The sequence below is a fragment of the Arachis hypogaea genome, chromosome 14 (genome assembly GCF_003086295.3).
Source record: "Arachis hypogaea cultivar Tifrunner chromosome 14, arahy.Tifrunner.gnm2.J5K5, whole genome shotgun sequence".
NCBI lineage: Eukaryota > Viridiplantae > Streptophyta > Magnoliopsida > Fabales > Fabaceae > Arachis > Arachis hypogaea.
In genome coordinates, this window is record NC_092049.1 from 10,255,361 (window position 1) to 10,280,659 (window position 25,299).

Genomic DNA, 25,299 nt, shown 5'->3' on the forward strand with positions numbered 1-25,299 from the left:
ATTTTCACATAATGATATTCTCTGGTTGTCATTTGACAACGGCCGTAGTTTTTTTCTCCAGTAATTGGAGTTTCCACGTTAAATTTTTGTATTGTGATTGTGTCTATTTTATTTCTCTGTGAAAGGTATTTTCTCAAGGGGGAATGGTGAATTATTCCCAACATGTGGTATCAGAGCTTCGATTCGGTGGGATTTATTCTTAGTATGCTCTGTGGTTGCAGCCTAGTCTGACCTTCCACATCAGAAAAGAATTTTGTCCTGTGGCTTGAGGTTGATCTTTGGTTGCTGTTGTTGTTGCTGGAAGGCAGTGTGACACTGTGAGAGTGCAGTTTGGAAAGGTTCTGGCTAAGGAAAGACTTGGTATTTAAGTGTGTCCATTGTGACCCACCTCTCTTTCTTGGGGACCCTTCCTAGTGCACGGTCTACAGTTGAGTTATACTATTCCAGTATACGGTTGCAACAATGTCAGGATATTCAAGTGCTGTGAAGCTTGAAATAGAGAAATTTGATGAAAGAATCAATTTTGGCTTGTGGCAAATACAAGTCAAGGATGTGTTGATACAATCAGGTTTGCACAAGGCGTTGAAGGAGAAGATCTCTGGTATGAAGGATGAAGAATGGGAGGAACTAGATTTGAGAGCTGCAAGTGCTATTTGCCTGTGTTTGGCTAAAAATGTTCTTGCAAATGTGCAAGGAATGAAAACAGCCAAAGAACTTTGGGATAAACTCGACGGGTTGTATCAGGCAAAGGGCATCTCAAATCGGTTGTTATTGAAGGAGCAGTTCCATAATCTACGCATGGATCACAATGGGAAAATCTCCGACCATCTTAGTGCTATCAATGGTATTATCTCTGAATTAGAGGCAATTGGAGTGAAAATTGATGATGAAGATAAGGCACTGAGGCTCATATTGTCTCTTCCCTCTTCCTATGAGTACATCAAACCTGTTTTAATGTATGGGAAGGAAACTCTGAATTTTGAAGAAGTTTCCAGTAAGCTCATTGCTGAAGAAAGAAGAATGAAAAATGAGGGTAGCACTTCATCAGATTTGGCGCTTGTAGCTAGAAGTGACAATTATGGAAAAGGAAATCGTGGAAGGAGTGTAACATGCTGGAAATGTGGAAAGCCTGGGCATGTAAAGAGAAATTGTCCAGGTAATGCGGTTTCAGAAAAAGGCTCTCAATCTGATACTTGCAATATTGCTCTCTCTATGAGAGAAGATGATATTCTCTAGAAGACAAGAAGTATCCTCATGGTATTGCCGCACTGCCATGGATAAGGATAAGTTGTGGCAATCGGGTCCACAATTGCACACGGGCATTGGTTGGCGTTGAGATGCAAGGTGTGTGGCGGAGTTATGTCAATGGCTGAAGAACTTCCAGGAAAAGCCAATTTGGAAGTTGCACCATGAATTTTCAGCAAGGTTTCGATCTGTACCAAGGCGAAATGCTTGGAGTGGTCTAATTCCAAGTGAGTATACTTTCATGGTGGAGTATGATAGTTCTCTGAACTATGATTGTCGGTATAGACAATGGCAGCAAAGAATTGTCGGTGTTAACTATGGAAGCTGAAGATGTGTGACTATTTCAATCAAGGTGGAGATTGTTAGGATTTGGTTGAATTAGTCCCACATTGCTTAGGATAGCAAATGGAGTGGGTGGCCTAGTCTATAAATATGAGGCTAAGTTCTCCATATTTTTTGTACCAGTCGGAAACACTTAAAGCTTGTATCTGACTTTTCTTTTCCTCTATACTCTTTGATTAGTGAGTGTTGTGAGGTGTAGTTAAATATTTGCTTTGAGAGTGTGGGTGTACTGGGGTGCCGGTGTTAGAGAGAAAGAAGTCTATGTGTTGTAACAATTTTCACATAGTGATATTCTCTGGTTGTCATTTGACAATGGCCGTGGTTTTTTCTTCAGTAATTGGAGTTTCCACGTTAAATTCTTGTGTTGTAATTGTGTCTATTTTATTTCTCTGTGAAAGGTATTTTCTCAAGGGGAAATGGTGAATTATTCCCAACAGATGCCAACCTAAAGTCTTTGACATCTTCCTTCATTAAGCCTTGCCGTCGTCGTGTGTTCTCGCTTCCAGTCTGAAACAACGATGCTGCTCTTTTGCTTCTTTGGTTCATCTCTATCTCAGTCACCTTCGTCAAAGATGACATCCCATCTTTAAGACCAGACGACTATGATGGCTAACATTCTTCAAATAAGTTTGATAAAATTTCTTTTCATCTCAAGTTGCTAGTTGTAGATGTGCTAAGAGATGAGATTCTAACGATTGTATAACTGTAATTCTTCTGCGTTTGGTGCATGAATTTTTAACTTTTTTTTTTTTGCATTATTTATTTCAATTTCAAAGTTTGGTTATTTTTTTTACAGAGACTTTATTTTTAATATTCATATATTTTTTGTTTTGAATTTCAACCAAATATTTAAAACATCAAAAAAAATTTCAAAACTTATAAAAAAATGATTAATTTGATTAACCAACCGTTTATCTTTTTAAATTTAGATTATTTATATAAAATATAATAAATGAAGAATTGAAATTTGATGAATTCACAATGAGTAGTGCTGCACTCTATACTTAATAAAGAGTGTTTAAAGTCCATTTTAACTATTTTTTTTAAATAACTAAGTTTTATTTAAAGAGTTTATTTTAGTATAATGATAAATTCTTAGGTATTAGTACGTTAAAAATATAAACAAATAATAAAATGACATGTAGGTTATATTTTTTACGTCAATAATTAATTTTTTAAATATATATTATATCATTATTTTTACTAAAATATCTTTATAATTTAATAACAATAAAAATATTTTATTAAATTTTATAAAAAATATTTAAATATTTTTTTTATATGAGACAAATTTTTTTTAACTAATCAAAATTTGAAATTTAACTAACTTTAATTTTATATGCTTAAATTTTAAATAATTTTTTTTGGTGACTAAACAAGGAAAGAAACAAAGCAAAAACTATTCTAAATCCGAGCGGATGATTCGTTGGAGATCAACACTAGGCTCAGACCAAATAACATGATTAGAGTTACTCTTGGCACCATATTTAGCCATCCAATCCGCAGCTCTATTTACTTCTCGGGACACCCATTCAACGTGAACAAGCCAAGGACGAGATAAAAGCTCCTGAATCTTGTGGACCAAATCTGTTACTTCAGATGGATACCCACTTGTAAGCTCATGCATGATGGGCAGAATGTCAAGGCAATCTGTTTCACATATAATATCCCTCAAACCGCAATCCCAAGCTAAAACCAACCCCCTCCAAGCAGCAAATAATTCACATCTGATTATAGACCAAGGGGGAATGCTTCCAGAGCAGCCCGAGATCCAATCTCCTTTAGAATCTCTAATAATACACCCAAATCCTGCTAAATTTGAATCCATATACAAGCTTGCATCACAATTAACTTTAAAACTATTGCCTACCGGTGGTTCCCAACACAGGCAATTTCGGAGAGACCTAAAGGCATTGCTTCGATTCCTGTAAACCTGTAAGTCCTTGGCGGTAATTCTGGCCAAGGCAACAACCTTATGGTCTGTCCAAGGGTTGTCAGTGTTGAATATGTCATTGCACCTATGTCTCCATACCCACCAAAGCCCTGCACCAAAGGACGCCTCATTGTTAGCCAAGGCCTTCCGAAACCACTCTTCAAGAGCAGTACCAGCCGTCGAGTCCAGGATACTAGGATCCAACATATATCAGATTGCCTTTGATCGTTCACAGTCTCTAAGGCAATGCTCCATTGTCTCCTGCGCCTTGTTACATCTCTTACACTTATCTGAAGAAGCTAAATGCCGCTTGAATCGAAAGGTCTCAGTTGGTAGAGCATCATGTAAGCTAAGCCACATAGTAAATTTGAACTTCTCTGGAATGTTTGTGTTCCACAACCAGTTCCAATTACTGTTGGCATTCCAATTTAATGTTTTCTTTAATAACCATCTGTAACCCTCCCTTGCACTATACTTTTTTGTTGCTGCAGGCCACCACTCCCACTGTGGCTCCAACTCAGTCAAACTAGGATATCTCAGACCACAAATAAACTGCTTAATCTCATGCGGAATAGGCGTGGTAAGACTATCAACCTCCCAAGACACCCTTTTCCACAAGTCAGCCACCATGAAATCTGATTCAGAAATATGTACATAAGGAACAAGGTTGCAAAGCTTACCAAAAGGAGTCCACTCATCATACCAAACTGATTTGTGGACATCTCCAATATGCCAATGAAGCCCTTCCTTGAGATGCTCATAGGCACTAACAATGTTCTTCCAGGTAGCCGATGAAGAATTTCTACTGTTTCCGTTCATACCAGATTGATTCCTGAGATATTTATGCTTCAGAACCTGCACCCATAACTTCTCACTGTTATTTAGACAATCCCATACCAACTTTCCCAGAAGCGCCATGTTAGCACAGGAAGTATCCCTAATACCCAATCCTCCTGCCTTTTTAGGAGTTATGGCGACCTCCCACCTGACCAGAGGCAGCCCTTTTCCAGTCGCTTGGCCTTTCCACAGGAATTGTCTCATCAAGGAATCAATTTTATTACATGCATACTTCGGGAGAAGAGAAATTTGCATTTCATAAACTGGGATAGAGGCCATAACCGATTTAACAAGACAAAGCCTCCCTGCCTTATTCAGTAGGCGTCCTTTCCAACTGGAGAGCTTTCTCGAAATTTTTTCAATAATCTCCTGAGCCGTCTTTCTGGAAGCTCTGGCATGACCGATGTTAATTCCCAGGTATTTACCCAAATCATTGCAGAACTGGATGTTAGAGACCCCTGAGAGAACCTCTTTTCTCCTCTCCGACACCCTCTTGGAACACTGGCCTTTGACTTATGAAGATTTACCTTTAAATCTGACGCTCTAGAAAACAAGTCCAAACAATGCATGACCTCTATTACTTGAGCTTTTGATGCCTTACAGAAAAGCAAAAGATCATCTGCAAACATCAAATGAGAGAGTCGTGGTCCATTCCTAGAAACTGCAACTGGGTTCCACAAACCTTGGGAAACTCTATGAGAGATAAAGCAGGCAAGCATTTCCATACAGAGTACAAATAGATAAGGAGACATAGGATCTCCTTGCCTCAACCCTCTCTTCGGATTGAAATTTTGGAGCCTGTTCCCATTCCACAAAACTGCCAACGAAGAGGAAGTCACACAATTCAATATAAGATTAATGGTAGCCTTTGGAAACCCAAACCGGACCAAAGTAGCTTCCAGAAAACGCCAGTCTACCCTGTCATAAGCTTTTTCCAAATCAATCTTGAATGCCATGGTCCCTTTTCGAGACTTGGTGTTCCTCATGAAGTGCATAATCTCTTGAGCAATGATAATATTCTCTGTGGTTCCTCTTCCTGGAATGAACCCTCCTTGCAAAGGACCAATGATCTCCGACAGGAAAGGTCTGAACCTGTTAACTAGAACCTTTGTGACAATTTTATAAATTACATTACATAAGCTAATAGGCCGAAACTCCCGTAAGGAAGAGGGAACTTCCACTTTAGGAATTAGAACAATGAGAGTATCAAAAATAGCCGCATTCAATGGCTCACCCTCAAAGGCTCGCTTGACCAGTCTACACACATCGTTGCTAAGAGAGTCCCAGAACTCTTTGTAGAAAATTGCTTGAAATCCATCTGGCCCTGGGGCTTTAAATGACCTCATGGTCATCACAGCTCTTTTAACCTCTTCAGACGTCACCGGTTCCACTAACTTTTGACAAGCCTCAGTACTAAGAGACGGGCAAGGAAAATGCCCCATGGCGTCCAGGTCAATATCCTCTCTTGTAGAAAAGAGCTTTTGAAAGAAAGAATTTGCCGCCATTTATAGAGTCGTAGTCTCCGTGGTCCAAGACCCATCCTCCAAAAATAACCCATGAATTTTGTTCCTCTTTCTCCTGATAACTGTCTGCAGATGAAAAAATTTGTATTTCTGTCTCCACATCTCACCCATTGTTCTCTAGATTTTTGATACCACAACAACTCTTCTTGAAGAAGGACAGCATTCAGTTCCTGATGCAGAACTTGCTCTTTGATCCTAAGCTGTTGATCCTCCCGACTTTCCAGAGTAATCTGAACGTCATTCAAAAGCCTCTCCAACTCCCTTTTCTTAACAAAAATATTGCCAAAAACCTTTTTATTGAAGCTAGTTGCATCTTTTTGAACCTCCAACAAACATTTAACTACATCCGGAGCTCCTCTATTCCAAGCTGTATCAACAACATTCCTAAAAAGAGGATGAGTCATCCACACAGCCTGGAATCTGAATGGACGATGGCCCTTGGTAGCCCTCTTTGCCATCTTGCACCTAGTGAATAATGGGCAATGATCAGAGTGAAGGCGCGCCAGCACCTCAGTATAAGCCTCCGGAAACATTAGTCGCCAGTCCTGGTTGATGACTGCTCTATCAAGCTTCTTGGCCACCTGCACCCCACCTTTCACCTTCCTGTACCAAGTGAATCTTCTCCTAATAGCCCCCATATCAAACAGCCCACAATCCTCCAATGTTTCCGCAAATTGTTCTGCTCTAGCAAGTCTAAATTGCCCCCCTCTAACTTCACTCTGCAACAAAACATCATTAAAGTCCCCTAACACAATCCAAGGTCCGTGGATCATATTAGCAATCCTTGTCAAGTCACCCCACAGTTCTTTACGCCGATGTATATGCGGATTAGCATACACCGCACTGCGGTAACTAGATGTATTGCCCATAGTGATTTCAAAACTGATACATTGATCAACTACATCCAATACTCTCACAGAAATATTTGAATTAGAACATAGAACCCAAATACCCCCACTATGACTATTAGCCTCAACAATACCAACACCCTGGTAACCTAGATTATTCCAAAAAGATTTCATCCTCTCGAAAGCAATATGGGTTTCAAACAGAATGAAAAAAATAGGATGAAATTTATTCGCTAACTCCTTACTATGAACCCGGGCCAATTTATTAGAGGCACCTCTAATATTCCAAAATAGAAAGCTTAAATCTAAATAATCCATAAAACAATTTGTATTGTAAAAAGGATCAACCTCAGCTGAAGTCCCTAACGAGATGATGAAGATCCACCATCATATCCCCCTGAGCCTTGCTTGTCCTTGTTCAGTTGTTGCCCGGTTTGTCTGTGTCCCTCCACTGACAACCCTTCCAATTTGCCGATTTGCTGCTTGCTGGTGTCGCCAAGGCAGTCCGGAGTCGACGGCGAATTCTGCAAAGAAGAAGGGCGCAACCTCTTGTGTCCGTTTTTGATAATGGCAGTGAAAGTCGGCACCGCAACGGAGACAGATTTGCCCTTCACCCCTTGCTGTTTGGAAGATGTCATGCGTGCCTTAGATCCGCTAACCGACCCGGTCTTCACCCCTGATTCGGCTCCTCTCATACGTAGCCCAAAGTCACTGTTCTGGTCCAATTTCTGATTTGAGCGCACCGGCATTTTATCTTTAGATGTTTGTTGGGCTTTGTTTGATTGACTCAATTTTCCTCTCCTTTTACCGCTGACTTTGGTCCAGCCAGCCTCATTTTCCAAATGTTGGGATCCCACTTCCTTCCCATGCAACGTATCATCTAATTCCTCCCCAATTTCTGCAACTATCACTGACTCTTTGGGATTGCATCCAAATTCAAAAATTTTCTCTTTTGAAGCTTCCTGTGGCTGCACCACCCGGGCCGCCGTCTCGATCACTGATGTTTCCTTTCGATCCACCCTTTCCGAATCTATTGGGGTCATTCTGCAGTCAGTTGCTGGATGCCCGAAACAATTGCACTTGTCACAAATAAGGTGTAAGCATTCATACTCCACCTTATATTCAAACTCATCGACAATTACACTCCGGACCACCGGCAAACCAAGATTAATTTGCACGCAAGTCCGAGCAAATTTTCCCCTTTCCGCCAACTTAGTAGCCAGATCCACCTTGACTGGTCTTCCCACAGCAGAAGCGATTCTCATCATGGCTTTATCCTGATAGTACCATCTGCTCAAACCAGAGATTCGAATCCAAACCATAGTCTCCCCGAAAGTGTCCTCACAAGGTTTAAAATCTGGTCTATGACTTGACCGCAATATAGTGACCGAAGATCATCCATGGCCCCCCTAGTAAAACATTCTCTCGATCGTCCATGCGATCAAATTTAACGAGGAAGTACCCAAAATCCACATCCAAAATTTCATATCCACCGGTGATCCTCCATACCCCTTTCAATTTGTGATGTAAAAAATAAAAAAAGTTGTTATTTTTTCTCTAAGATTCCAGTGTTGTTCGTCTCCTCAAACCTCTTCTTTATCTCTGGAAAAGAAGAAGCTCTTGCTGGTTGCCGGAGCCTCCACCGGCAAGAATCTCGGCCTCTTCTGCTTCAACGAAGATGACACCGAAGCCCTGCTCAGCCAGGTTTCCACGGTGAACCCTCCCATGCGTGACGGCCCCAAACATGCTAACCCTAACCCTTTTTCCCCGAGCTCCAATCAGCACTGATTCTGTTGGATCCGACGAAGACGGCGAGGCCGGACTCTTCTGCTTCCTCTCTTTTGCCAGAGCTGCTCACCATCTCCTCCTAGTTGTGCATGGTTGGAATCTGTTGCAGCTGCAAGAGACGAAGCCCGTCGTGTACCACTGCTCGCTGCTTGCCTGAAGCTTTCCTCTGCTCTGCTCTGCTCCGCTGCACCTTCTCAAGCGCAGCAAGTCCATCGCCGCACCAAGAAGTTCCCGCTCTCTCCTCGACCTCGCCATCTCCTTTGACTCTGTGATTCCAAATTTGGGTTGTTGGTGGCAGGGACGCAAATTGAGGCTGTGATTTTGGTCAATGTTAGCATGCTTTAGCCTTGCTCATACCATTACTAATTGGAATTTCTTCGAACGGGACATGATTTTAATCATATGATTGTCTGAATTTTAAGATCTGGAAACTAAGAACTCTGTTGGATCATACTTGTAACTTTGAATGCTTAATTAATTTATAGGGAGTGTATTGCATCTTTTAAGATATTCCAAGGATTTCATAGAGCGAATTGGTCTTTTCGTGCAGCTGGTTCTGATGTTGTCAGCATGAAATGCAGGCTGATCGTGTTGATGGATGCTACGTACTTAATGGAAACAAGAATTATAGCACATTTGACTAATAGTCTAGACAGATGCTGAGAATGGATAGCACATTTGATATATTGAACTGAATCGGGTTGTCTATGCAAAGACAGACATAACAGCTGTGTCAATAGGAATCACTGCATTCATCATTGAGAAGGGAATGCCGGGGTACTTGTACTGAACCTAGTCAAATTTAAAGTGTACTAAAGTCTCTGCATTTCAAGCTTACAGTTCAGTTATTTCTTCAAAATAAATATTAAAGCAGTAATTTTTACCAAATATAAAAGGCGGGTCACTGGCTCCTTGTCGCGTCTTATAGTTCAAATTTGATTACCAAGTCCTTAGCTTGCAAAATTCCTTCTCTAAAATTGAGGGGGCAAAAGTAGAGTCATGTAACTGAAAAATAAATGGCTAAAACGTTGAGGCAGTGCATAAATGATAAGTCACGTGGATATGGGGGAAATTAGGAGTGGAAGATTAAAATTATGAATTTTGCTTCTGTTTGATTTCAGATTCAGCACAGCCCAGAAATTGGATAAACTTGGAATGCGAGGAAGTGATACGTAAGTATGCATGCTTGTGACAACTTTTCTATACTTAATCCATTTTTAGTCGATGTGCTTTCCTTTTACTGATAATAAATATGACTTGTTGGCAGATGTGAACTCTTGTTTGAGAATTGCTTGGTTCCTGAAGAAAATGTTCTTGGGGAAGTAGGAAAAGGTCTTGCAATAGCTTCTATGATCATATTTATCAACTTTAGAATAAAATCATCTTTATGTTATTTTGTATATTCAACCCTGCAAAAGTTTGTTGTATGACCATCATTGGTCTTCTGTAATATCCTAATAAAAAACTGCTCGTGTTATTCAACCATAGTTTATAATATCAGTCCTTTCTTGTTTTAGGAGTCTATGTCATGATGGCTGGGTTGGATCTGGAGAGACTTGTTTTGGCAGCTGGTCCCCTTGGTATCATGCAGGCATATCTTGATGTGATCCTTCCTTATGTTCGACAAAGAGAGCAGTTCGGTCGTCCCATCGGGAATTTCAGTTTATACAGGTCCATATTGTTGAGAAATGGTTTTTCTACAATCATCCTGGCATTTTATTACATGTAATTTTTAGACATTACATTATTGATCGATCTTCTGTTACAAAACATGAGTAATGGCTACTGCTTTCAGGATTGTGCTGGAATTATACTTACTGCTGCTGAGAGTGCAACCCAAGTTGCTTTGCAGGTAAATAGTTTGCACAGGTTATTTGTTGCAGCTACTATTCTTTGAGATTTTGGGGTAATACTTTTCAGCCAAAATGTATAGAAATCCTGATGATTATTAAATAAAATATTGTAAGTTGGGAAGAGCTCAAGTGATTTTAGAAAATTATTAACTCTGCATAGGTTCTTACTCCTAACATTTTGGGTAAATTACATTTGACCTCTCTTGAAGTCAGATAATACTATTCGTCGCTAGTATCAATATGACAAATTAAGAAATTTTGAATAGTAGCCTAAAGTCAGGGAAGGTTGGCATAATTTACGCTAACCATTTTTTCGTTGTTTTCTTCTTGTGTTACTGTGCTTATATTAGCCTTCAAAATTTGCAGGCAAAACAATGTTTGGGAGGAAATAGATATGTGAATGAGTATCCAACTGGTCGTCTTCTGAGAGATGCCAAACTATATGAGATTGGTGCAGGAACTAGTGAGATCAGAAGAATGATTATTGGACGTGAACTCTTCAAGGAGCAGTGGTGAAATGTTCATTATGTAACAGTAAATTTCATTCATCAAAGGGGACTAAAATTAGTCATGAGAATCCATTGTTAATAAAGGAAAGCTATTTTTACCAAAAATGTTTCATCTGTTATTTGTAGTTAATTTCTGAAGCTGAAAAATGATCACACCACCAAACACATTCATAACAATACCAAGTAAATATATTGCACATGGAACCATGGCATGAAATTTAGAAATGATCACCATGATTCCATAGAGTATGTAACTCGAGCAGTTACAGGTAATCCAATGTCAATAGTACAGCCCTTATTTATAGCTAATATTTCAGATTTTTCTGGCTTAAGAGTTCATAAGACAAATGATCATAACACAAATAGCATCAAGTGCATGCAGTAAATAAGATAGAAACAAGGCTAACATAACATGATTGATTGAAACTTTAGACTTTGAAAACTTTTGGAGAATAATAATCTGGTTGACCCATTGAGGAGGACTCTGAAGGCTCCGTAATCATTGGTGCCTCTTCCAAACTGCTATTGGTTTCAACTTTTTCATCATTGTTGGTGGCACTGCTAAAAAAAATGAATTTAGTTTTTAGGTACTTCTACTTATAAAATTAATGCTTATCAAATTTGAATTAATAGTTCACCTCGAGTCACCAATCAAACTTAATGATATTATTATTAGTTGTTGTAAATAATAATAATAATAATAATAATAATAATAATAATAATATATTGCCAATATTAAGTTGAACATAAGCTCATATACTATTATAATAAATATTTTATATAGAATAAAATTTAATAATGTAGTCATAGTTAAAAGAGTCATTATTCTTGCCAATGAGTTATAGTTTAAATGACATAGTCTTCTCATACTCAATTAAGAGGTCGCGGGTCTGAGTCTCCCTATTTTGGTAAAAAAAAAAGAGTTATTATTCTTTATGTAATAGGATTTAAATTTTTCTACATATATTTATATTATTTATATTTTTTATTTAATTCAGAGTTTTTTTTTTATTTTTTTAGGATTAATTTTAACATTTATAATCATATAAAAATATTTTAATATTATTTATGATAATATTATTTTTTTCTAATTTTATTTAGTTGTTTCTTTTTTATTCTTTTTTAATTAATTTTTACTCCTATTATTATATAAAAATACTTTAATATATTTTAAATTCACATAACAAAATTGTTAGTGCAATTAATTTATATTATGTTATATCATATTTTTTAATGATATAAAACATAAAAATATAACTTAGTGTCACATAAATACTTAATAAAGTAAATTAATTAACAAAATATTTAAAAATATATAATTTTATATTTTATTAGATATAAAACCATAAAAAAATTATGAAAAAATTATAAAAACTGAGATAATTCTTTTATTTACAAATATTTATTAATTTTTTAAATTAAAAAACTAATTATAATTATATCTATTATTAAATATATAACATTATATTTGATTATACAATATTTTAATTTTCGACCCTCCACTCTTAGATTTCTGGATCCGTCCCTGCTTATAAGTTCGCTTAATTTTTATTTTAAATTTTATATATCTGAATAATTTAAACTTAATAATCTAGTATTATTCCATCTAGCCACTAGTAGTTTTATTTAACAAAAATGTTACTTGTTCCTTTTCAAAGATTAATTATTATTTAATTAATTTTTTATAAAACTATTTTCTTATTTTTAAAGGATACAACGTTTCTAATCAAATATAATATAATTTATATCCCTAAAATCTCTGTAACTTTTCTTCAAAATAAAGTTGTTATTTTTTTCTCTTTCCACTCTCCTTGTTTTCTAGTCATTCTTCTCTCTACTCTCTTGCATTGTTTTTACCTTTGACGTTGTTGCATTGTTATTTTGTACTTTTACTCATTGGAAGTTCAATTAGCTTTCACCTATTCTTTCTAGTGTTCATCCATTTCAGGTAAATTATAATTCTTTATATTTTTTGTCTTTTTTATTTGGCAAAAAGAATAATTTTTGTATTCAACGTTGATGAAAAAAAAAATAGGAAAAACATGCAATTGTTGAGATATAGAAGAACAAGAACTAGCATTACAATTAAATTTAGAGCATGAAATTAGTTGCATAAATAAAAAAATCTATGTTGAACCAATTACATAATGTTTTTAAATTTTTACCGGCACATCCAAAATAAAATAATAGCACATAAAATATTTTTTAAACACATCCAAAATAAAAAATTAAACATATTATCAAATACTTACTCATGAAAATATGATTGAAAGTGAAATATATTAAGAAAAAATTAAGAATTTATTTTCTATTAGTTAGATTAAATGAATTAAACAAACACACCCTATAATAAATTATAAATATTACCCACAATCAAGAAAAATTATTATTTTTCTTTTTCAAGTCACGTCCAAAATACCATAATTGCACACTAAATGATTTCTAACACATCCAAAATTCATTCGAAAATTTTATATAAATATTTTTTGAACATATCCAAAATTAAAAATTAAACATATTATCAAATACCTACTCATGAAAATATGATTGAAAGTGAAATATATTAAAAAAATAAAAAATTTACTTTCTACTAGTTATATTAAATGAATTAAACAAACACACCCAATAATGAATATTACCCAGAATAAAAAAATATTAATTTTTTCTTTCTCAAGTCACATTCAAAATACCATAATTGCACACTGATTTTTAACACATCCAAAATTCATTCGAAAATTTTATATAAATATTTTTTGAACACGTCCAAAATTAAAAAGTAAACATATTTGATAAACATAAAAAATTCATCATATGAGTGACGTTTAAAAGTGTTTTGGGATGTTTTAAAATTTTTAAAATGTCTTAGTATGTTGTACGTGATTTGTAAATTAAATTTAGATTTTTAAATTTTAGCTTTTTTAAATTTTTGAAAAAGAAACATCATATCTATTAAATGTGTTTGTTTCATTTTTTTTAAATTTATGAAATAAAAGGCTGATTGAAGGAATAATTTAAAAGATACCAGTTTAAAATTGCATCTGCATGTTCTTGCACCACCTTCCAAGCCATCATCACGTGTTTTTCATCCGTCAGAGTTGCGCCAACAGCACACCGAATCACAAAAATTTCTTCTACCACAGCATGACTCATATATACTCTTCCAGAATCATTGATGGAATCCAATAATTTTCTGTTGATTTGGTTTACTTCATCATTAGCCATCTTCGCAACTGAAGGTATAACTCTGAAGCAAACCATAGCGAGGTTTCTAGGAACCACGATCTCAAATCTCTTATCCAACTTAACCAGCTCTTCAAAGATCTTTGCCATCTCAACATGGCTCCTTAAGAAATTCCTGAGATTCGAAAGGCCGTAACTTCGAAGAACAAGCCACACTTTGAGCGCACGGAACCTTCTGCTAAGCGTAATTTGCCAGTCTTTATAATCTACCACTTGCTTAGAATTGGAAGTGTTGTTATGTAGATAAGAAGGATTTGTTGAGAGCGATTTTATCAAAGAATTTGGATCTTTAACCCAAAGGCAACAACAATCCAAATTTGTTAGAAACCATTTGTGTGCGTTGAAGCTAAAAGAATCTGCATATTCAACGCCATTGATCATGTATCTGAACTCTGTACAAATGCACGCGCTACCTGCATACGCGGCATCCACGTGGATCCACATCCCGTAATCTTTTGCCACGCGGCATAGCACTCCAACTGGATCGATGGCCATTGTGGAAGTCGTTCCGACCGTTACACACAGGTAGCATGGAACTAATCCGTCACGGAGATCCTTCTCAACGGCTTTCAACAGCGATTGTGGTAACAACGCAAACGAACTTGATCTTGAAGTTTTAACCGCTCTGAAGTTGTTTGGATCAAACCCTGCAATATTAGCGGCTTTTTGAATTGCGCAATGAGTTTGATCTGAGCCATACACTACGAGCTTTCTGATTTTGTCTTTTCCTATCTGTCTAAGCATTCTGTCTCTGGCGGCTACTAGTGTTGCTAATACTCCCTCGCAAGTTGTGCCTAGCATGACGCCGCCGCCGTGACCTGTAAAAAGAAATTCTTTAGGTAGGTTGAGCTCTTGGCCGAGCCAGTCCATGACAGTGCTCTCGAGTTCGGTTGCTGCCGGAGATGAGAGCCAGTTGAATCCAATAACGTTGAATCCGGTGCTGAGCATCTCGCCCATAAAACCAGCAATGCTGCCACTCGATGGAAAAAATGCAAAGAAGTTAGGACTTTGCCAGTGTGTGATTCCTGGAATTATGTGTTCTTCTATGTCTTGAAGAATGGTTTCTATAGGTTCAGGGTCAAAAGGAGCTTGAGATGGAAGTTTTTTTTTAAGATAACCAGGTTCAACTTGACTTAAAACCCGATAATTGCTAATGTTGTGATAATAGTCGGCAAGAAAGTCAACAATCATATGGCCTTGCCTCCTGAATTCTTCAGGATCCAAAGGATTGTTCATGGTAAATGGATTGTAATTATGTTTATCATTTGTGATTACAATTACTTTCACTTGGAATTGTAATTGATTTATCTATAAATAATAAATCTTGGTGTAACCGATATTTGAGTTCAATCGGTTTATTACACCGTACTTCACTCAGTTTCTTATAAATACGTGGCTGTAATTCACTAGGTTTGTTACAACTGATTGACTCAGAATAAGTAACATTCTCTTCTTTCTTTTTGAAATTTTCCTCTTCTCCATTCTCCTCCTCCATCACGAGATCGACGCTAAAGGTGATGGATACTCCTATTTCACAGATCGATCTGCAAATGGTAGCAACCACAGTAGATCAGAACAATCAAATGCAAGAGAATTTAAATCGAGCCAGCTTGGGAGAAAGTTCAGGTACTCTTACCTCCTTCGATAGCATCGATCCTGAGTTCAAATCATTATCATGCTTGAAAACTGAGCAATGTCAAGAACCCTAACATAAACAATTAAAATAAGTGAGCATATAAATTAAAGAGAAAACAAACAACAAGTGGAGTAGAACAGATCAAAGAAAACTATAAAAACTTCTGACCGCAATACACGTAATCATCCTTGATGTTCTACAACTACAATGAAAATTAATAAATTGACTGTTGAAGTTGTCCACCCATAAATGGTACCAAATGTGTGCATGGCTCAATACACCTCATTTTCATTATTTGGCCTTTGCTACTATTGAGTATGTTATTACGCTAATATGATCTTAGAAAGTTTGGTAGGAAATTATTTTTTACTAATAATGCTTTCAAATAAAACTGTGGTTTTTACTTTTATCTACATCTTATATATTTTTGTATTAACAAGCATTTTCATACATTTTCACCAAACTAATGAATTATACTATTGCATTGCATTGTTTTGAATTTATTGAAGTATTGGCAAACACTAAATATAATTAATCTATACTAACTTTTTAGGATGCTAGTATATATTATATATAAATAAATGATAATAATATTGAAAGGAACATATAAAGAAGTTTTCGACTTGATATATGCATATTTTTTATGGTAAATACTATTATACCCACTCTAAAATAACATGTAAATTATTATTTCTGATATGTCATATTCTAATGTATGTTTATTTATTTTAAATTTTTAGTAAAATTTGTTAGATGACTAATTTATCTAATAAAATAAAAAATAAGAAATTGATTTCGAATCATTAAAATTTGTTGAAAATTTTAAAAAATATTTGAAAAATAATGTCATATATTACTCTTTTAATTTTCACACAAAATCTCTAATTTTTGACAAAAATTAAATAAAAATTCAGACTTTCATAAAAAATAATTACAAATTAGCTACATTAATCTTTAAAACATAAGATATAAAGTGTTTCAATTTCTTCTTTTTTTTCATATAATTCGAAACCAAATTGTATAGAATAAATTTTCAAATTTAAAGATTTACTTGATACGATAAACTTTTCAAATTAAAAATTTTTACGGTGACACTAATTTATGTTTCTATTTTTAATTTGTCACATTAATATTTTAGTTTAGAATTTAGTTAATATAAGAAAATTTTTAAATTAATATTTTAATAAATATATAACAAATGTATTAAGATAAACATCGAATTAGTATGTGACACATCAGAAAGAGTAACATACATGTTCTTTTAAAGAGGGTAAGATAGCATTCACCATTTTTTATTATCCTACAATAACCTTCGTATAAAGAAGTTCACCACTTGAATGGAATTATAAAAAAGGTTTTTAATAGTTTAGAAGGGAGGAGTTAAATTTATAGCCTCTTTTTATGTTTTTAAAATTGAACGATAAATTAATTTTTTAATAAACATGCAATTATTTAAACTGCGAAAATGTAATTATTTAACTGTACACACTTATATCAGTTTGGTACTGCCTATGAAAAAAAGTAAGAAGATAAAAGTGACCAAAAAACTATTTCAGATACAAATTGAAACATATATTTTTAAAAATTGGACTCTACACTTTAGATAGAGCCCATAAACAAAAAGACAAAAAATACCTCTTACCCTTGCTTAAGAAGCCTTGTGGCTTATCTCTCTCTCAATTCTCTTCTCCTCGTTTCAAGGGAAGAGAGTACAAAAAATTGGAAGAAGAAAAAAAAAAAAGAGTACTTTTTCAATTAATAATTTTTTTTTCAAAAATAAACTGGTTATTCATTTTATTAGAAAAAAAATATAGTGTCCAAATGAGCCCAAAAAAAGAAGGAGATATTCCCATTAATACTTTTTACTTGTAATATTTTTAACAAGTATCATTAAAATACCAATTATACTATATATATATATATATAATTAATTAATTATTAAATTAGTCATTAGTATAAATAATTAAAATATATATTAAATTTAATTAAATAATACAAATATTTATACACAATTTTTTTATGTGCATGTACCAGCCATAAAATGTTAAAATACTAAAGTTGGATGTTTAAACATTCTTATATGAATTTATACACTAAGATTGAATGGAATGTGGCGTATGATACTTTTTATTATCCTATAAGTATGATGCTTAACATAAAAAATTAAAAGAAGTGAACGTATAAATTAAAAGAGAAAAAGAAAATGTGAGCAATAGAACTCATTCGAAGAAAATACTAATGTTAGCAAGTAATAGTAACAACAGTTTCCATGACACTGCAACAACAATAACACCTCCTGTCTTATTAGGTAATAGAGAAGGAGGAGAAGATACACAACAACAACAATAAGAACGACATGAAAGTTGGTGGAAGGAAGCAAAGCATCAACTATTGTTTTCACTGCCCATGATTCTTAAGAACCTGTTCTATAACTTAATCACTTTGGTTTCTGTAATGCTTGCTGGCCACCTTGGTAATCTTCAACTTGCTGGTTCCACTCTTGCTAACTCATGGTTCAGTGCCACTGGTATGTCTCTCATGGTAACCATACAATTCTTTCTTATTTTTTTCTCACTTTCTTATCTGGTTTAGTTAATTTGTTTGAAAACTTATCTAAAATATCAACATTCATTTTAAATACATAGCTAAAATTATTATTAACACACCTTATGTTGAATGTGACATTAAACTCTAATGTTGTTTCCCATGTTCTTATCTTAGGTTGGATTAAGTGGGACACTAGAAACACTATGTGGGCAAGGATTTGGTGCAAAGAAATACCAAATGCTGGGAATTTATCTCCAATCCTCATGCATCATATCTCTTGTTTTCTCCATCATCATATCCATGATTTGGTTCTACACACAACACATCTTAGTACTACTTCACCAATCCCAAGACATAGCAAAAACAGCAGCACTTTACTTGAAGTTCTTTTTCCCAGGCTTGTTTGCATATGGATTCTTGCAAAACATTCTTAGATTTCTTCAAACACAATCTGTTGTGACACCATTGGCTATTCTCTCAGCTATCCCATTGTTGATTCACATTGGCATTGCATATGCATTGGTTGAGAAGACAGGTTTGGGTTTTGTTGGTGCACCTATTTCGGCTTCTATTTCACTATGGATAGATATTGTTTTGTTGGCTTTGTATGTTATGTTTGGAAAGAAGTTCAAGTTGACATGGAAAGGATTTTCTACTCAATCTTTTCATTATGTATTGCCAAGTCTCAAACTTGCTCTACCTTCTGCAGCAATGGTATGGTATGAAACATTAACAAACTCTACTTTTTAACTTTTTCATCTCTTAAAACCTAAATTAGTAGTTTTTTGTTACGCAAGTTTGGAATATTGGGCTTTTGAAGTCTTGGTTTTCTTAGCTGGACTAATGCCTGATTCAGAAATAACCACTTCCTTAATGGCAATATGGTATGTATGGTTCTAATAGTTTAGATTTTTATTTTCAAATTAATTAATTTTACTTTAATTTCCATAAATTTAATTCTCCTTAATTTTTCTTAAAAACAAAAATCTGCAGTGCCAACACAGAATTCATTGCATGCATGATCACTTATGGTCTCAGTGCAGCTGCAAGGTTAGTTAATTGAACGTTTTCTTATGCCTTAGATCTTATTATTATTATTTTCAATTATTGAAAAACCTTAGTTTGATGACAGTGCCCGAGTTTCAAATGAACTAGGAGCAGCGAATCGCGCTATGAGTGTGACTCTTACTCTCTCAGTTCTACTTGGTTTGTGCTTTGTTTTGACACTTGTGACTGGTCATAATATATGGATTCAAATGTTTAGTAGCAATTCTAAAATAAGAGAGGAGTTCGCTTCAATAACACCCTTACTTGCGATATCCATATTACTAGATGCTGTCCAAGGTGTCTTATCAGGTTTAGTTTCTCCGAGCTTTTCTTCTTCTTTGTCTTCAAATTTGATCCTCAATAACAATTCATTCCAAGGTTTAAAAATTATTAAGATAGAAACTTAAATGCAGTTATTTTTATATGAAGTTGATAGTTGAGAATCATTAGATAGTAATTTAGTCAAACATATTTAATTATCTAATAGTTATCAACTATCAACTTTATATGAAAACAACTTGAATATTCACCGATTATTAATTAGGAAAATGGATCAATTTGAACATATATGCAGGAATGATTAGAGGATGTGGCAGGCAGCAGTTGGCTGCATATGTCAACCTTGCAACTCTTTATCTCATTGGTTTACCAATATCATGTCTTCTGGGATTTAAGACTAATTTGCAAGTCAAGGTAAGTTTTTGAAAAATAAGCATATATTAGTCTTTTACTTGTGTTTATTATTCATTACTTAAAGGACAAATTAATAATTAGACTGTATTTTTTTTTTGAATTTTAGTAAAATTCATTTAAATCACTCCCCTATTTGTTTAAATGACATTTAATTTTCGTCCATCTAGGACGAAAAATTAAGTTTTGTTTATAAAAGTATTTAATGTTATATTTTTTAAATATAAATGTGTATTTAGTTTGTATTTTTATTTTCAATATTTTTATTTTAAAATTTTATAAAAAAAAAAAGAAAAACAATAAAATTATTTTCCTGTTTCTATCTTCTGTATATTTTCTATTTTTTTATATAAAATTTTAAAATATAAAAAATACTAAAAAAAAATACAAATCAAATACACCTTAAGCCTTAAGCTATCGAATTTATTGTTATCTAAACTTTGGAGGAGGTTGATATTAATTTGATTTTTATTGCTGTTGAATCATTATCAATTTTCTTTTTTGAAATTTATGTTGTGAAACAGGGTTTATGGATAGGGTTGATTTGTGGGCTGGTTTGTCAAACTGGAGCACTATTATTTTTCACATGGCATGCCAATTGGTCCAACCTCCATCTCTCTCTAGACACAGATAGACACAGAGATCAACCGATTATTGTTTAACTCATTTCCAAATTACAGCTGAGGCTTTAGCTGAGTAGTCCATTATGTCTCTTAAAAAAACTCATTTCCAAATGTTACTACATACACCATTATTTCTTGATCAAAATAAGGTGTCAACTTAATTTATTTCTGTATTCTAAACTTTTTTTTATGAGAATAGTTGTAAAAATTGAATCAGTGATAAAATCGGTCAGATTATTGATTTATTGGTTTATTAATTCAACCGATAAATTATTAGTTGAACCAATAAAATTAGTTCTATATAAATAAAAAATATAAAATAGTAAAAAATTAAAAAAAATTTAAAATACATATCTTTATCAACATTTTAAGAACAATCAAGTCTAAAATTCTAAAGATAACTACTATAAAGATGGGCACGGATTCGGTATATGCACGAGAAGTTTGTGCAACAAAACGCCAAAAAACTATTTGGCGCACCGAAAAAATATCAAAATCAACATGTATTTTTTGTAGGATTTTTTTCACAATTACACATAAAATAGAGGGGTAACTTTTTTTAATATTTTTAAATGAATACATTTCACTTAGTTGTTAAAAGCCGCTAACCTTCTCCTCCAGGTTCTCTTCCTCCCCTTCCTTTGCCGTCACAAGTCGCACTGTCTCTTCCATTATCTCCACCACCAACAACGACTCAAACCTCCCCACCGCCTCTCCTACTCGCTGAGATTGTGAGCTGGGCCGGTGAAAATTATGAGAATAGAGTCGCGAATAGTGGCGAGAAGAATCGAGAGTATTGAGCTGCATGTGGTTTTGCCAATGCCACCTTTGCCACTAATGAAGACCCATTTGAGAGTTTCTTGTTCTAGGATGTTCTGCACCGTTCCTTCTGGCAAATTCTGTTGATCCACCATGACCACACTACTCCTGTTTCTCTCAACTGCGTTTTCAAATATTCCGTCAAGACCTAAAACTATATTTGGCGTTTTTGAATAATTAATTAATGTTTATGACAACTATAATTAATAAAATTAATTTAGCAGTTATTAATTTTTTGTATCATATTATTATAATTAATAAAATTACTTTAAAAATTTACTAATTTATCAGATTATATTACTATAATTAATAAAATTACCAAAAATATAAGTAATTTTCTAAAGAGTAAATTACCAATTATGCCCCCGAATTTGTAAAACGCTGACATAAATACCCCTAGAATTCGATAACGACAATCATACCCTTGAAAAATTTAAAAACGAATCAGATCTGCCCAACTGTGAGGAGAACCCTTCTCCGTTAAACGGAGTTTGTTGATGTGTCAAACGGAAGTCCAACGTGGCATCCGTATTAGACTCTCAATCACGTTTTGTCCATGTATCCCCAATTCAACAAACCCTAATTGCCCAATTGAGATGAAATGACAGAATTAACCCTAAGTGAAACATCATAGTTAACTAAGACTATGTTGGACGCGGGAAACTGAAGAGTTTGTGGGTGGTCGTCTCTGTTTCTGTTCGTCTATTGTCGCTTTGTATTCGTTTGTTGGATTTGTCAGCGTCACATGCGGTATCACGTTTGGCGTTGATACGGAGTGAAGAAGTCGCCGTCGATCAACCAAGGTTTTGGTAAGCATTTTATGTTTGCGTTGGTGTTATTATCAGTCGTTTGGGGTTTGCAATGGAGGTATGATGATGGTGTTTTCATGTGTCGTGTTAGATGTTTATGACTTTTTTGATGATTTTTGTCAGATGGCTACGCATATCACATTTGTTTATCACCATCGGGGTTGGTTAGAGAAGGGTGCAGATGGTGGGGTGAAGTATAATGGTGGTTTACTGAGTATCATCGAGAGGTTGCATGTTGATACTTGTAATCTATTCCTTGTTGAAGGCTTGTTTCTAGATTTAGGTTATACTAGGTATAATGAAGTTTATTGGTTGGAGCCAGGGATGGATTTAGCTAACGGGTTACGGGTGCTCAGAAGGGATGCCGATGTGGTTAAGATGTGTGATGCTGCACTGAGAAATGAAAACAAGGTTCACTTGTATTTTGAGCATCCAGTTGATATGGATCCAGAGTATGTTGATGAGGCTGAGGTTTTTGCTAACGAAGATGTTGAGATGCCTTGCTTAGAAGACCAGGAAAATCATGACCAGGAACCGCAACAAAATAAAGAGGAGGAAGGATCTGAACATACAGAAGTAGAGGGAGCTCCTTTATTTAATGAAGCAAATGAACAAGAGGATCTCCCACAGCACGAGGAGCAACAACAAGAAGAGGATGAACCAACGTTGAAGAAAGGGGGTATGATGAAGCATTGCCAGAGGAGGCTGGTACTGAAAACCTTTCTAATCAAAGTCAGGCTGGAACAACTGAAAATGAGGCCCCCAATGAAGGAGACAATCAGCAGACCCATGTTGAAGACCATGAGAGGCCATCGAATCCTGAAGAAGTTAATAGCAGGGGAAGAAAACGCAGGAAGAAACATGCGAGGCCCCCACCATCTGGTAGAGATCAACCTGCACCACAAAACAATAGTGAAGGACATGCTGGTTAGTATATGAATTGTAGATCCTAGTAGTAATGTTGTTTTTTTTTTTTGGGTTTGTAAATGTATTTGCCATTAACTGTCCGTTAATTAATAACCTTAAACTATGAATGCGTAATGTTGTTGAACTAGATGAGGATGCGTCTTGTGGGGTTCAAGGTCGGAGAATTCATCGAAGACCCCGTCCATCCGGCCAGAGGATTCTGCCACCTAGGGAAGAGAATCAGGCCCCAAGGGTGGTTGTGCCTAACCCGAATGACATTGATGAAGAGCCTACTGAATATCAGTATCACTCTGAAGAGCTACACACCCCACCAGGTTCTGATTCTGAGGATGAAAATCCAGTATTCCCTCAGTATAATCCTGATACAAAGTTTGGCAAAATTAGACTGGAGTTAGGGATGGAGTTTGGCACGATGCAGCAGTTTAAGGATACAGTCAGGAAGTATAGTATTCAGATGGGCAGAGAGGCATTTTTTCTCAAGGTTGAACCACATAGGTGCAGGGTCATCTGTTACAATGAAACATATCCATGGGAAGTTTACTGTGCAAGGAGAAACCAGCCCCCTAGTTACCAAATCAAAACACTGGTCGATGAGCATACATGTCCTAGGAGTAATAAAAGCAGGTCAGTCACTTGTAAATGGGTGGCCGAGGAGTTGATTAGCAAGATTAGGGTATGTCCTAACTTGTCCCATAGAGAGGCTCGAGAAATGTTCAAAGTTGAGTTTGATATTTGTGTCGGAAAGAGGATGATGTTTAGGGCAATGGAGAAGGCTAAGGATGTCATCGAGGGCACAGAAAAGGAACAATATTTGAAGTTAAGGACTTACTTGACTGAGCTGCGTAAGGCCAATCCAGGATCCACTTGCCGTATGAGCACAACACCACAACAAGAGGCGCTGCCTAAGTTTAGAAGTCTATACATCTGTCTAGAAGCATGTAAAAGGGGATTCAAGCAAGGATGTAGGCCTTTCCTATGCCTTGATGGAGCATTTTTAAAGGGTTATTTTGGGGAGTAGCTGCTGACAGCCGTTGCTCAGGACGCCAACAATCATCTATTCCCAGTTGCATATGGAGTAGTTGATGCAGAAACAAAGACCAATTGGAAAGAATTTCTAGAGTATTTGTTGGATGATATCGGGGATCATAGGCAATTCGATTGGCACTTCATGTCTGACAAACAGAAGGTTAGTAATTAAATTGTGTGTGCAATTATGTTATAGTATATGATGTCTAACTTAGTTATTTACAGGGGCTAATACCTGCTCTACAAGAAGTTATGCCAGGGGTTAAACACAGGTTCTGTACTATGCATATGTGGAGGAATTTTAACAAGCGTTGGAAAGACCTAGAACTGAAACAGTTGCTATTTCAATGTGCAAGGGCACTGACTGATCAGGAGTTTAATGAAGGTATGGATGCCATAAAGAGAATTAATACTTCTGCTTGGGAATATCTGTCTAAGTATGAGCAAGAAACTTGGTCAAGATCAAGATTCTCCACTTGGCCCAAAGTGGATAACATAATGAACAACAATGCGGAGTCTCTTAATGCAACCATGGTGGGGCTAAGAGGCAAGAGCATCATAACCATGTTAGAGGAGATTAGATATTACCTCATGATCACACAAAGATGCACTCATGGCCTACACGGGTAAACTGGCGCCTATCCAGACGAGCAGACTGGAGAAGGAAAAGAAGGAAGGAAACTAATGGGAAGCTCAATGGGTGGGAGATGATGAGCATAATGTCTTTGAAGTTAGAAGGCATGGTCGAACAGTTCGGGTCAACACTCATGAAAGGACTTGCACTTGTAGAAAGTGGCAACTTACAGGTTTGCCTTGCTGTCATGGAGTTGCTGCAATTCAAAGAAAAAATCAACGACCAGAAGATTATGTCCACCATTGGCTGACTATGGAAGCATACAATAGAACATACCAATTTCACATCAACACTGTCCCTAGTCAAGAATATTGGGCTGATGCAGAAGGTCTGCCGTGTCTCCCTCCACCTTATAAGAGGCCAATAGAAAGACCTACAAAGAAGAGAGCAAGACATGAATCAGAGAGACAGAGTGGGAGCCAG

General features: G+C 35.5%; 4 protein-coding genes and 1 pseudogene across 4 annotated transcripts; 3 read left to right on the top strand and 2 right to left on the bottom strand.

The window, feature by feature from the left end:
- Window positions 1-5,862: 5,862 nt before the first annotated feature.
- On the bottom strand, window positions 5,863-6,902 carry LOC140178468 (uncharacterized). The gene is made up of 2 exons (XM_072215558.1): window positions 5,988-6,902; window positions 5,863-5,946 (listed from the first exon to the last, which is right to left on the bottom strand). The coding sequence occupies exons 1-2, from the start codon at window positions 6,900-6,902 to the stop codon at window positions 5,863-5,865; spliced, it is 999 nt and encodes a 332-aa protein (XP_072071659.1).
- Window positions 6,903-8,472: 1,570 nt separating this feature from the next.
- LOC112741454 (isovaleryl-CoA dehydrogenase, mitochondrial-like) lies at window positions 8,473-10,935 on the top strand (annotated as a pseudogene).
- Window positions 10,936-13,857: 2,922 nt separating this feature from the next.
- On the bottom strand, window positions 13,858-15,413 carry LOC112742213 (tyrosine decarboxylase 1-like). Its single transcript, XM_025791452.3, has one exon. The coding sequence runs from the start codon at window positions 15,352-15,354 to the stop codon at window positions 13,858-13,860; it is 1,497 nt and encodes a 498-aa protein (XP_025647237.1). The 5' UTR covers window positions 15,355-15,413.
- A 2,579-nt stretch (window positions 15,414-17,992) lies between these two features.
- On the top strand, window positions 17,993-20,700 carry LOC112742214 (protein DETOXIFICATION 19-like). The gene is made up of 8 exons (XM_025791453.1): window positions 17,993-18,052; window positions 18,128-18,295; window positions 18,476-19,020; window positions 19,099-19,185; window positions 19,295-19,351; window positions 19,434-19,657; window positions 19,923-20,041; window positions 20,563-20,700. The coding sequence occupies exons 1-8, from the start codon at window positions 17,993-17,995 to the stop codon at window positions 20,698-20,700; spliced, it is 1,398 nt and encodes a 465-aa protein (XP_025647238.1).
- A 2,610-nt stretch (window positions 20,701-23,310) lies between these two features.
- Window positions 23,311-24,803, top strand: LOC140178805 (uncharacterized). Its single transcript, XM_072216073.1, has 2 exons — window positions 23,311-24,402; window positions 24,468-24,803. Exon 1 carries the CDS (start codon window positions 23,323-23,325, stop codon window positions 24,232-24,234), a length of 912 nt encoding a protein of 303 aa, XP_072072174.1. The 5' UTR covers window positions 23,311-23,322; the 3' UTR covers window positions 24,235-24,402; window positions 24,468-24,803.
- The last annotated feature ends 496 nt before the right edge of the window (window positions 24,804-25,299 follow it).